The sequence below is a fragment of the Trachypithecus francoisi genome, unplaced genomic scaffold, assembly GCF_009764315.1.
Source record: "Trachypithecus francoisi isolate TF-2019V2 unplaced genomic scaffold, Tfra_2.0 Contig01558, whole genome shotgun sequence".
In the NCBI taxonomy this organism is placed as follows: Eukaryota; Metazoa; Chordata; class Mammalia; order Primates; family Cercopithecidae; genus Trachypithecus; species Trachypithecus francoisi.
Window position 1 is genome coordinate 4015603 of NW_022681440.1, and position 14041 is coordinate 4029643.

At 40.8% G+C, this 14041-nt stretch overlaps 1 protein-coding gene across 1 annotated transcript in view; it reads left to right on the forward strand.

The window, feature by feature from the left end:
- CSMD1 (CUB and Sushi multiple domains 1) overlaps positions 1–14041 on the forward strand; it is a 2074981-nt gene that overhangs the window by 2014577 nt on the left and 46363 nt on the right. Inside the window, exon 55 of the mRNA XM_033177634.1 lies at positions 10294–10482. Within this exon, the coding sequence (XP_033033525.1) occupies positions 10294–10482 (189 nt within the window). The remainder of the gene's footprint in view (positions 1–10293; positions 10483–14041) is intronic.

Below are 14041 nucleotides of genomic sequence, written 5' to 3' on the forward strand. Positions count from 1 at the left end.
TGTGCATTCTTTTCCCAACTACTACCTAAGATTCTCAAGTGTGTAATCTGGAGAAGTCCTTGAGTGTGGCTCTGGTGCAGCACTTAGTTAGTTAAAGGCACAAAACAGAAACCCCACCCCAAATTTTGAAACAGAGCCCCAGGTAAATCTGTGCTACTATGCGGCGGAATTAGATATAGATTTCTACAATGTCTACCTCACCCTCAGTAGCCTGCTTATTCTCAGGTTTAACCCTGCACAGGATGAAGCTCTATCTAGCCCTGCAGTGCTTGTGATAAATTAAAAAGCTCGGATTTAGGAGACTAAAGAAAATTCATTCTACTCAGCCCAGTAACACTATCTTTGCAAATAAGATTTAAAAAATAAATAAAAGAAGGTATCCCTTTTATTAGTAGTAGTATCTTTCTGGAAGAAATAATTTATACAGTTGAAGATGTCATAAGAAGGAATGAAAACAAGCATCTTCAGGTTTATTTTGAGAATCAGATTTTCCTGCTCAACTGGAGGCCCACGTTTCTTTAGAGGAGCTTTCTTGGAATCTTTGTCCCTTATTCTAAAATATGTGTCACTATGCCTAAGAGTTAAGCCAGTTCAATGAGGGACCAATTAGATTTACCAGGTCTCATGTTTCAGAATGATTCACATAATGTTTCCTTGCTTTGTCTAATAATTTGTGTATTGTATGCAAACATTAAATATTATTTTTTCTTTTCTTGTCATATTTTTGTAGGATTGGGTGCTTAGACATATGTAAAACCTGTGTCCCGATATGCTTATGTACATGAGCATAAAGAAAATTAAGAAAATATGGGGTTAGTGAATGTTCTGTTAGGATAGAGAAATCAAAAAAGGAAACAACCACAAAAACTTCACTAAAGAATCATTATGGGTATAGTTGTACTAAAGTGCTAATGAAAAATTGGATGTAATAACATATTCTCAAAATGTTAAAATAGTAAAATTTTAAAATTAAAGGAAATGTAAGCTAATGTTAAAAGAGCTAAAATAGCTATTTTAATAACTGGGGAAAATAGGTTTTAGGAAAAATAGCTAACTCATGCGGGGCTTAGTAGCTAGGTGATGGGTTGGCAGGTGCAGCCAACCCCCATGGCACACATTTACCTATGGAACAAGCCTGCACATCCCGCACATGTATGGCAGAACTTAAATGAACCAGTTGCAGTGATGTGACTTAACAAAGCTCCTCTTGGGCTTTAGGAAGCAGATGGGAAGGAGCTTGCCAAGAGCAGGAGGCTGGTGTGAGCCCAGGGACCCTGAGGCGCCAGCCTCCCCGAAGCTGCCCTTATGCGCGCTGCTGGCAGGGTGTGTCCCCTAGCACAGAGGGAGACGGTGATGAACCCTCATCACTCTTGTGCTTTGGGAAGACCCCTCTCATGGGGGCATTCATCCTCTGATTTTATGTTAACTTAGAAGTCAAGTGTTCATTTCTCATAATGCAGTGTATATTCCTTACAGCAAAATTTGTGAGTTATATCTGAAAAGACGAAGTACGGTATCAATCATCTTTCAAACTAGTAGTGAATAAGCTTTGAATTTTAGAAAAGGTATTGTAGATTTTATTGCGTTTTATATATTTCTTACATATATAGAAATATACTTCTTTATATGTTTCTTATATATACATATTTATGTATTTCTTATACATAAATATATTTCTATGTTTCTTATATATTTATATGTTTCTTATTTATATATAATACATACACACATAAGCTTACATATAATCCCTATGGACTCTTTTATAACCTGCCTTTTTATGTAATCATATATCATGAAGAATTTTTCATGTCAAGAATTATCCTTATTATAAATTAATACCTCTTCAATTAAAATTTTAATACCTCGTAGAGTTAACATGCCTTTCTTCTTGACCCGCAAATGCTAAATGAGGCCCTTAATATAAACTGTTTATTATTTTATCAGTAAAATATGATAGAAAAATACATCCAAGGCCTGGAAACAATATAGTTGGAGAGACCATTAAGAATTAGTTCTGGCGGGCGCGGTGGCTCAAGCCTGTAATCCCAGCACTTTGGGAGGCCGAGACGGGCGGATCACGAGGTCAGGAGATCGAGACCATCCTGGCTAACACGGTGAAACCCCGTCTCTACTAAAAGAATACAAAAAACTAGCCCGGCGAGGTGGCAGGCACCTGTAGTCCCAGCTACTCGGGAGGCTGAGGCAAGAGAATGGCGTGAACCCGGGAGGCGGAGCTTTCAGTGAGCTGAGATCCGGCCGCTGCACTCCAGCCTGGGTGACAGAGCAAGACTCTGTCTCAAAAAAAAAAAAGAATTAGTTCTAAGTTTACCTTAGGGCTGAGTTAAAATCAGTTAAGAGGGAATGTACTCGCAAGAGTCTCTAAAGTCAAGATTTAAATATCAGTGTGCAGAGTACTTGCATATGCCATTTCCTTGTGTTATTAGGTTGGTGCAAAAGTATTGCCGTGGCAAAAACCGCAATTACTTTTGCACCAAATGAATATTTCATGCAATCTTTTTCCTTTACATTAGGCATATTTTCTTTGGTAAAAAAAAAATCAACTGGGGAAAATATTAATATCTGTGTAGGACTGAGAGGGAGTCTTGCTGAGTACAGAAAACAGTCTTAGGGGTTGATCTGATATGTGCTGGCACCCACGCCACCTAGTCCTCCCTGCAGGTCTTAAGAGTTCATGCTCGACTTCCTGGGAGAACAGCAGTTTCCTTATATGAAGAATCAAGCCAGTGATATAGCCACAGTACCCTCTTCCTAGGTTTCTGAGAGCTCTGGGTAAACCAGTGCTTGGCCAAGGGCCTGGCAGACAGTGAGTCCTCAATGAATCCCAATTTCCTCTTCGAAGTTTATATCATCGTAGGAAAGTCAGGCAATCAATGACAATTGTCAGTTACCATCGATTATAACATATTTCTTGTATCACACCTAAAAGTCAAAACTATAGCTGTAACCTAGTTATCAGTTATTGATAAAAGATAAAATTATGTAACTTTCATATATTTGAAAATAGTCATTTTTTTATTGTTGTTACTGTGTTTTCTCTGGCCAGCAATCTTGCTTAATTTAATTTTGGTTCATTCAGTTAGTGAACAAATCCAGAAATATTTATTGTGTGCAATACACTGACTATTGCATAGTTATCTGTATTTTTGTCCTCTAAACTTTCTGTAATTTATTCTATTGAAAAGTTGTAAAAAATCATATTATTGCATAATCATATTACAAAAAAAATTTTATGAGTGCTTTTAAAAAATATGTTGAACTAATTTTTATGCCTTTTGCTGACTGCCCAAGAATTTACTTGGCTATTTTTACATTACAAAGCTTAGTTTCTTGTTTAGTATTTTCTCTTCATGATCAAGTTTTTAATACACTTTAAAAGAAACTAAGAAAGAAGAAGGAAAAGGAATGAACACCAAAAAGAAACTTAAACAGGCTTTAAGTTTTTTTAAAAATACGAAAATATGGAGACAGTTTCCTCCCTCCTTCCCTCCCCTCCCTCCCTCCCTCCTTCCTTCCTTCCTTCCTTCCTTCCTTCCTTCCTTCTTTCCTTCTTCCATGGAGACAGTTTTCTCCCTCCCTCCCTCCTCTCTCCCCTCCCCCTTCCCTTTTCCCTTCCCCTTCCCTTCCTCTTCCCTCCCCTCCCTCTTCCCTCCCTTCCCCTTCCCTTCCCTTCCTTCTTTTCAATAATAATATGCTAAGAATATAGAAGGAGCAGTTCAGAAGCCACTGGGGCCTCCTGGAGCACATTTCTGGTTTCCTTGCAGACTAAATTGAAAGTACGAGACCCCTCCACCTGTTGCCCCTGACAGCTACTGTTAAGAGAAAGCAACTTCTTAGGGCCTTACCTGGTTTCCCACTGAGCTCCTTGAGTGAAGCTGAGTCACACTCTCCTATGACTTTCTTCCTTATATGTCAATCAGTTTACAATTTTTGTTGGAACAGTACCCTTTAAACTTTATCAGTTATACTTCATTGAAGATTTTTTTTTAAGAAAACTAAAATTTCAAAAGAAAACTATAAGGACTATTGCCTACATAGTGTGTAGTGACTTTAAATATAACCTTTGTAAGGCAAGTGGTGAAACAGTGTAGCAGTATCAACCACAGTCTCCTGCCTCAGTTATATGTGGAATATATTGTGTGTTTTTGCGTGTTCCTGAACTAGGCAGAAGCTACTGATACAGGCATGATGGGGCCACAGGAGTCTTTTTGAAAACAAAATAAAGCTTTGAACATGGTATATTTCCGGTCTGCCTACAGAATTACGGTTTCTATATTCCGTACACAATTTTTGTGACATAAAAATTGTGTCACAAATTTCATATTGGGACATATACTGATTTTGAGTCACTTTAAGGCCAATGATCATCTTAAAAGAATTGTTCCTCTGCCAAAATTTTAAGCTCACATCTGATTTGTCCCAGTCTCTGTTCAGAGTTAACTGTTAACTTAAAAGTCAAACTTAAAGAAGTTATATTTTAAAAAATTTTCAATGTATTTTTTAAGTTGGGTATGAAAACCTCTTGTCAGGGTGATGTGTAGTCAAACGTGTTGGATTAAATACGTGCATAAATATGTGTGAGTTAAAAAACACAAACAGAATCTGAAGTCGATGGTGGTATAGACGATTGAATAGTTTATTACCTCTGAACCCATGTGCTTTGCACGGGACGCTGGGCTTGTTGGGATTCCTGACTTCCTAGACCCAAAATTACCAGTATGCATCTCTGAAAACTTATATTTGCTCATCCTCCCTGGCCTGTCATCCAGTACTAATGAAGTAAAGGAATAAGGCTGGGAACAGTGGCTCATGACTGTAATCCCAGCACTTTGGGAGGCCAAGGCGGGTAGATCAGGAGGTCAAGAGTTCAAGACCAGACTGACCAACATGGTGAAACCCCATCTCTACTAAAAATACAAAAATTAGCCAGGCATGGTGGCAGACGCCTGTAATCGCAGCTACTCGGGAGGTTGAAACAGGAGAATTGCTTGAACCCGGGAGGCAGAGGTTGCAGTAAGCCGAGATCGCGCCACTGCACTCCAGCCTGGGTGACAGAGTAAGACTTGGTCACAGGGGAGGGGTAAAATTAAGTAAATAGCCCCAATGCACAGGTTTCTTTAAATCCCATGCTCCTCCCAGCATCCCGCCCCTCCCTCCTGTGCGTTTGCTCCGCTCCCAGTCACTGCTGTTCAGGGTTACCCCAGTGAGTGGAATTTGACAGACATGGATCCGACCTTTCCTGTGAATCTGATTTGAGGCAGCGACATGAACGGATGGTCTCTCACTGCACCTCCAAACATTTGGAAAGTTGCTGTTTATTCTCAGACTGTCACTCACAGCCATGTAAAAACAGAACTGCACTAAGTTGGTATTTTTCTTTCTTTGTAATTAACAGTTTTCTATTTGTTCCGGAAACAGGAGTTACCAGTTCATACTAAAACAGTGTATTTCTGCCAATTTTGCTTAATATTAGTTTATTTTTAATTTCACATAAAAGCTTAGCCCATAGCATTTAGTTTTTAAAGTTTAATCTGACAGTTTCTATTTTACTTTTCCTTTTTGTGTAATAATTATATAGAAATTTAAAAACTAAGCTTTATTTCCATTGTTTGCCTTTCAAAATAAACACACATAAGAACAAAATTGGCCCCAGGCAGAGCTTCCACAAAAATAAGCAGTGGGGTGAGAGGTTGATCATAGTTGCTTATACTTTCTTCAGAAACCATTATGCTTGTAGGAAACCGTGCTAATGCCAAAGATTGGGAAGTGCTTTACTTTGGGTTACAATTAGATTTACAATTTTTAACCAAATTTTGGATATACAAGTGAAAGTCCATGGTTGTGCTCTAATCATCTCAGAGCCTTTAAATAAAGTCTTATCTACATTTTAATTATCATTAACTAATACATTTTAGTGGATGAATAAATGAAGTTAAAAAATACACAACAGAAACAGATTCTGTTTGATGTAAGAACCAATTATGAACAATTTTTCTAGAAACAACAGAAGGAACTTGGAATTACATTATCTAATTGAAAAGCAGTTGAAGTGTTCACAGTGTTTCCTCATCACGTAACAGGCTGGAATCAAATAGATATGAATCCTGCAAAGTTACATCAGGAGTTGTGCTGCCCACAGAGCCCAGCGTCCATGCCATGGAGAGGTTACCAGACTCTCCTGCGATGCCCTGTCACTGCCCTTCACCTTAGAGCCAAACTGCCTAGAAGAGACCAGTGTGCAGACAGCTGGCTGCATTTCTATTGGTCAACAGCTGGAGAAGGAGCCTGGGACGGGAATGTATCACGTTTCTCTGTCATGAGGGAGATTTTCAGGAAAACACGGCCATTGCTTTGGGTTCTGAAAAGAAGCAAGGATGTGGAGCAGACCTTCCTTCCTGTCTCCAGGAAGAGAATCAAGAGGGAAACAGCTGGTTAATGAGCACTTGGCAGGACAGGGCAGCTCCTGGAGGTGGCGCCGCGGTCAGAGTGCGGGTGCTCTGCTGAGACTTACTACGGTGTGAGGCGTGTCGCGGAAACAGTGATCCGTCCCAGAGCCGGAAAAACTGCTCGAATAATTCGCCCTCAAATCTCAAAACACAGTGTTTTCATGCTTCCTTCCTCAGGCAATCAGTACGTTCACTTAACTGAGAACGGGGACGTTACTGGATCTGAAGGACCTCCATGGTCCTCAAGAAAGTTTGAAAGAGAATAAACAATAGGACCTTATGTTTATCCATATTCGGTTTTTGTTTGTTTGTTTTTTAAGACGGAGTCTCGCTCTGTCACCCAGGCTGGAGTGCAGTGGCATGATCTCGGCTCACTGCAAGCTCCGCCTCCTTGGTTCAAGTGAGTCTCTTGCCTCAGCCTCCTGAGTAGCTGGAATTACAGGCCCCCACCACCACGCCTGGCTAATTTTTGTATTTTTAATAGAGATGGGGTTTCATCATGTTGGACAGGCTGGTCTCAAACTCCTGACCTCAAATGATCTGTCCGCCTCGGCCTCCCAAAGTGCTGGGTTTACAGATGTGAGCCACCACAACTGGTCTCTTATCCATATTTGTATGTCAACTTGAGCATCTTAAAGAAGACATCTCTGAGTAAGGAGTGTATATAGAGTGGAGAAAATGACTTAATGAGTCACCTCTAGAATCCTATCGAAGGCTAAAATTTCCAGCTGGTCCTCTCCAGGAAAAAGGGATGGGGTGCCCCTGGGATTCCTGTCACCAAGGAATGCTGATGTCTTTTATTATTATGCAATACCAAACATGTGTTCAGGAGTCCTGATCCTTGTGTATTTCTAGTTCTATGGTCGTTGTGACTTTGGACCTGTTATTGATCCCTGTATTAATTTCTTCTTTTACCCTTCCACATACCCAGCTGTCACCACAGAACACAGCCTGTGTGTTCATTTGAACTTCTCCACACTGGGCTGAATGTGTACAAGACATCAGTGTTCTCATTCCTCCCAGCTGACAAAATCAGGTTCCGCGTCAGGTTTTCACACCTGGAAATCAAGTCTTAGTGTATTGGGCGGTAAGATGTTACGATGAGGTGCAGCTGTCTAGAGTGAGCCTCTTTATTTCTTTCTGGCACATTATCCTATACTTAACAGCATGTCGTGAACCAGGCCTGGAGTGGCTGCTGGTGGGCCTGACATATCTCCACACCATGAACTTCACAGGCAATTTCTCCTTCTAGTTTACAACCAACAGGTCACCTGTCAGTCACATAAGCCTCTTTCCACCAGATCCCTGGATAGGAATTGTTCACATAGAAACTGGGAAAACAAATACAGATGGGAAAGGTGCTTGTGTCGATTGGTTGGTCACTAACAAACTCTTCTGGCAGATAAATTCTTCTCTGTATGGTAAAACACACCCATTTGCAGCAATGGTATGGAAGTTCTATCATAGACAAATAAATCAGATTATTCCTGCCCTGTTTTTCCTCCAGCACATAGATGCAGTTGAATCTTCTAATGGAGCCTCAGAATTAAACAGGAAGGAATATAAAGAAATACTTCAGACTGCAACTCTATGCAGGACTGAAGAAGTGCATGAGCAGATTTAGAGTATTTGTATCCATGCTTCTTCCATTTTAAGGATCCACTCAGTTTCTCCACAGGAGCTCAAGGAATATTTATTGCAAACATCTTTTGCTGCTCAGTATTTTAAGGATAGTGAACTAGGTAAAGGAAGGGGTAGGAACTTAGGGCTTAGCATTTTAACACACACCCTCCAAGCAGTTCTAACGCAATGTAAGTTTGCAGAATGACTTCCAAGAATGAGGGGTTTATTGTCTCCTATGCACCTCTTTCCATGGCAAGAGTGACCCTTAAAGAGAATTTTAGTCCATACTTTCAGAGCAAGGTTATGAAACTCACATATTTTAAATCCCCCTTCACCAGCCACGGTGAAGCTCAGAGAATATGTGCTTCTCCTCCTGCAAGGAGAAGGGTGCGGTTGGATCCTGTTGTTACTGCACCGATAAATAAATCTCTGCCAGTGAACCTTTAAGAGAGGCTGAGCCAAAGAGAAGATGAAAATGATAAGCAAGAGGAGAAAGAGAATGAGGAGGAGAAAGAGAAGGAAGAGAGGGATGGAAGAAGAGGAGGAGAAGGAGGAGGAACAGAAGGAGGAGGAGAGGACAAGGAGGTGGAGGAGGAGAAGGAAGAGGAGGAGGAAGAGAGGACGTGGAGGTGGAAGAGAGGAGGAGAAGGAAGAGAGGACGTGGAGGTGGAAGAGGGGAGGAGGAGGAGGAGGAGGAGGAGAAATGGTGGCATCAGCTCAATCTGGTCTTTGGCATCCTGGGCCATTTGGTTTCTCTCAGGCATCCTAGTGGGATATGGTCAAAGTGGCTTTTTTTCCACTCATTTCTCCTAAGTGGCTTTCTCTGCTTTGACAACAAACACAGTTTGAAATTATTTTTGGACAGTCCTCTAAGAGCAACATAAGCACAAACATAAACACAAAAATATCTTTAGGGTTCCAGCCCGGGACTGTCCGTCTCCTTATGAAAGTGCGGCATGGGGGAGCTGAATCCATCTCTCATGCTCAATGTAAGAATGGGACTGTGGGTATCTTCCAGGTTATACAAATAATCACATTTTCAAGTCAATTAGATTTTCTCACATTAGGTAATTCCTGCTATTTTAGAGATTTGGTTACAATTGTATTGCAGATGCAGTGCCCTGTGGGATCTTAAAAATACTTGCTTCACACACGGCTTTTTGTTTGTTTTGGGTTTTTTGATTCAAAAGAACTCAAGACTTTCTTCTGTAAACTCAGGGTTGTTTTAAGAAGCAGAGAACATTATTCTACGGCACTAAAAGGGAACACTGTAAGCCTTGATTCTGCCCTCTGTCTTCCTTTTTTGAATAGAGAAGAAATAAAACACACAGTTTGGGTACAGGGTTTGCCTTCAGCTTCTGGGACTCATGATGTGCAGAGGCTGCCCGAGATTCATTTGCACAGTGCTTTTCTGAGCCAGAAATATCTGGAGAGACCGTGGCCTCTGGAACAGCTGCCTCATTCACTGGTGGGGTGGGTCAAAGCATGAGGTAATCAGAGTTCTTTCTCTTTCTCTGCACCTGCAAAAGCACATCGCTAATTCCCTCACAGACGCCAACAGGCATTCAGGCTAATGCCTTTCAGAGGATCCAGAGCGTGTCCCGCACGCTGCAGAAGACTGCCTCACCACAGGCCTGTTTCTAAAGGGAGAAGAGGCCTAAATCAGAGGCTGGCTTCATTCGCATTTCTATTAGGTATTGATGGAATAATTGTCATTTTTAGTTGCGTTCTACATAGAGCAAAATTATTTTAGGCACACATATTAAAGCACTAATGTATGTAGGTGTGTATGTGTGTTGGGGGTAAGTAATTACTGTGCCACAGACTGTTCTAAAACACCACACTTGAGTAAAAATATTTAAATGAACCTCAGCCAGTTCTATTTGACCATTATTAGAATGTAAAAACTTAACCAAGGAAAATAATTTCAGAATTTACATTGAAAAAGTTATTAGGAAATAGAGGAAATTAGCCTCGTGTGAAAAATTGCTATCATGGTCTACCAGTTGTTGACACCTCTTGAAGAAGAGTGGCCCAAAGCAGTTAGTAGAGTTCATCCTGAGAGTGGAATTTCATGAGCCTCAGCCATCATGTTGTCAGTTTCTGAACTTCCTAAAATGATGAGGAATTCACCTTCATTACTGATCTGTTTCGTCTGTTATTTCTAGCTATTTCTAAATGGTGTCTGAAATGTTTTATTTTCTAGTGGTGAACTGTTCCGATCCAGGCTTTGTGGAAAATGCCATTCGTCACGGGCAACAGAACTTCCCTGAGAGTTTTGAGTATGGAATGAGTGTCCTGTACCATTGCAAGAAGGGATTTTACTTGCTGGGATCTTCAGCCTTGACCTGTATGGCAAATGGCTTATGGGACCGGTCTCTGCCCAAGTGTTTGGGTAAGTCAGGGTTATTCCTGATTTCTGTGCACAGACCCCTGTAAGGACACCATCAGCAGAAAATTCTGCAAGTATATTTTAAAGGCACTGAATTTTAATTCCCTCTGCTCTCTCCCATCACCAATTGTAGGAGTTTGTATGATAGCTGCAGATAGAGTGGCCAGAAATCACCAAATACAACTTAAGCAAATTCAAGGGGTTGGGGGACACTGGTATGCTCAGGAGAAATGATGCAAGTAATTGGATACCACTTGGACAATGATGCCTTTATCTTTTTCTCACGGCTTGCCTTCAGGCTCAGCCTACCAGGTAGGCCTGGCCCACACAGCTTAGACATGGCGACCAGGACCTCCCGCACCTCCCCACCAGGCATCTGCCAACCTTACTCTCGATCAGCTTAGGTGGGCAAAGGGCTCTGGTGTGGAGTTTCTGTCTGTTGACCTGGCATCTACAGCCAAAGAGGGGAGTGCTGTGAGACCTGATTGGGTTTTGTGAGCATTCCTGATACAGTCCAAGGTGACTACAATAAAAGCCTCCTATCCTTGGGGTATATACCAAGTAGTGGGAATGCTGGGTCAAATGGTATTTCTTATTCTAGGTCTTTGAGGAATCGCTACACTGTCTTCCAAAATGGTTCCACTGATTTACATTCCCACCAATAGTGTAAAAGCATTCCTATTTCTCCACAGCCTCACCAGCATCTGTTGTTTCTTGACTTAATGATAGCCCTTCTAACTGGCATGAGATGGTATCTCTTTGTAGTTTTGATTTGCATTTCTCTAATGATCAGTGATGTTGAGCTTTTTTTCATATTGTTTATTGGCCACAGAAATGTCTTCTTTTGAGAAGTGTCTGTTCATGTCCTTTACCCACTTTTTAGTGGGGTTGTTTTTTTCTTATAAATTTGTTTAAGTTCCTTGTAGATTCTGGACATTAGACCTTTGTCTGATGGATTGCACAGTTGTCACCCATTCTGTTGGTTGTCTGTTGACTCTGATGATAATTCTGTAGGTTCTCTGTTCACTCTGATGATAGTTTTTCTTTTCTGTGCAGAAGCTCCTGAGTTTAATTAGATCCCATGATACGTGCATGCATATGTTCACTGCAGCACTATTCACAATAACACGACATGGAATCAACCCAAGTGCCCATCAGTAAAACACTGAATAAAGAAAATGTGGTACATGCACACCATGGAATATGATGCAGCCATAAAAAAGAATGAGATTATGTCCTTTGCAGGGACATGGATGGAGCTTGGAAGCTTATCCTCTGCAAACTAATGCAGAAACAGAAAACCAAACACCACAAATTCTCACTTACAAGTAGGAGCTGAACAATGAGATCACATGGACACAGGAGGGGAACAACACTCACTGGGGCCTGTAGGGGGCGGTGGAGGGAGAGCATCAGGATACATAGCTAATGCACGCGGGGCTTAATACCTAGGTGATGGATTCGTAGGTGCAGCCAACCACCATCGCACACGTTTCCCTACATAACAAACCTGCACATCCTGCACATGCATCCCAGAACTTACAATAAAATAAAAAATAAATACATGAATAAAGTTGTTGTTAAATCTTTTTTTCTTTTCTTTTCTTTTTTTTTTTTTTTTTTTTTTTTTTAGAAAGCTCATATCCTGCTAGTACTTGGCTTGTGAATTGAGTCCTTAAATCAGGGGAAGGGATATGGCTCCAGAAAATGGATGTGCTCTTCTGGGCAGAGAAAATTATAGATGATCCCTCTGGCTCCTCTTAAAAGCTTATTATCAGTGTATTATAGACCATGAAGATAAGCAAAAATACATCATTGTAACCAAATAGCCAAAGTCTTATTTTCTTTTCACTTGAAAAACCAGAGTGGCTGTTAAAGAGAATCGTGTTTTAAGATCATAGTCTGAAGATTTAGGAAAAGTTGTTACTCTCTTTATTCTTTTTGAAATTAGAAGCAAAGCAATCCTTAAAATCAAAATCTGATCTTTGTCCTATGCATTTTGCATCCATAAAGAAAGTGGAGGCCAGGTACAGTGACTCACTCCTGTAATCCCAGCACTTTGGGAGGCCAAGGAAGGTGGATCTCTTGAGGCCAGGAGTTCTAGATCAACTTGGACAACCTAGCCAGACTCCATCTCTACAAAAAATAAAAAAATTAAAAACTAGTGGGACATGGTGGCACATGCCTATAGTCCCAGCACATTGGGAGGCTGAGGAAGGAAGATCACTTGAGACCAGGAGTTATGATTGCATCACTGCACTCCAGCCTGGCCAACAAGCAAGGCCCCATCTCTAAAAAACAAACAAACAAAAAAAAAATACAAACGAGGAAGGAAATGGCAATGACATTATCAGTCGGGTCTACCACACACATACTAAAGATGATAATGCCTCTTGCCTTTTCAGTTATAGCATTGTGAAGTGTATTTTGAGAATGGGTTAGTGTTGAAGACTTTTTTTTTCTCCAAGTGAGTTTCCCTCACATTCCTCTAATCTACACAGAAACTCATCTCAAATTCTAATGTTAACAATACAATTAATTTCTGTGGAGAAAGACAGTGATAACTTTCAAAACAATTCTCAGCCTTATGTAACAAAATTGCATCTATAAATGTGTTACGATCTTCATCAAATTATGTCTGCGTTCTCGTCTTCCTTTTGCCTTCACACATGGGAATTTTCATAGAAATTGGTTTAGTTCTGTTTTTGTCTTTCCCAGAACATTTCTTTCATGTCTCCCCTGGCGTGTGTGAGACTTCCATTTGTGTTCGTACCGATGCTGATGTGCTTCACACCTTCAGGAGCTGGGGTTGAGCTGGCTCTCCTTCTCCTAGCTGGCCACTTCCCTCGGCTTGGTGTCATTAACAACTGGAATTGCTGTGACTTTGCTCGGGGGAGCCTTTGCTTTTCCATGCTCTAGAGCAGCTGAGCTCTGTGTCTGATTTTGCTGCGATACTGTTTCACTGAAGGTGAACATTTAAATAAAATATAAATTTCATTTCAACTGGAAGTGGTCATTGATCCAGCATTTCACTGTTTCAGGTCTAACTGGCTTCTTTTAAGGACTCCATGTGGATAAAATCTAGTTCTCCAGTGAATCAGTGTCCATGCAAGACAGAAAGCGAGGGCTGATGTGACTGGGGGATGGTGGTGGCTTCCAGGCATTCAACTCTTCCCCTCTGGCTGATAACCCTTCTGGGTGTCTCGTTACCGCATGGAATTCCTCTAGGATACTGAAATGGTCACTTTTGAGTGATTCCTTGGTAGTCTCAATTCAGTTAGTTCTTTTTGCATACAGATAAAAACTTGTCCATTGCTAGCCCTCATTTGATACTGTACAGTAAAGGAAAAATAAATCTTCACTGTCCCATATTAATCTGGATTACAGAATTTGCCTTTTTGAAGGACATTTATAAATAGAGTTTGGGCCTGATTTGGTATAATTGTAAGGAAATGAATGGAAATACTGAGATGATTTTACAGAACAATTTGAGGAATACATTAATCAATAATTGAGCATTATTATTTTACTTATCCATCTTAGACTGCCCCGTATTCAAAGA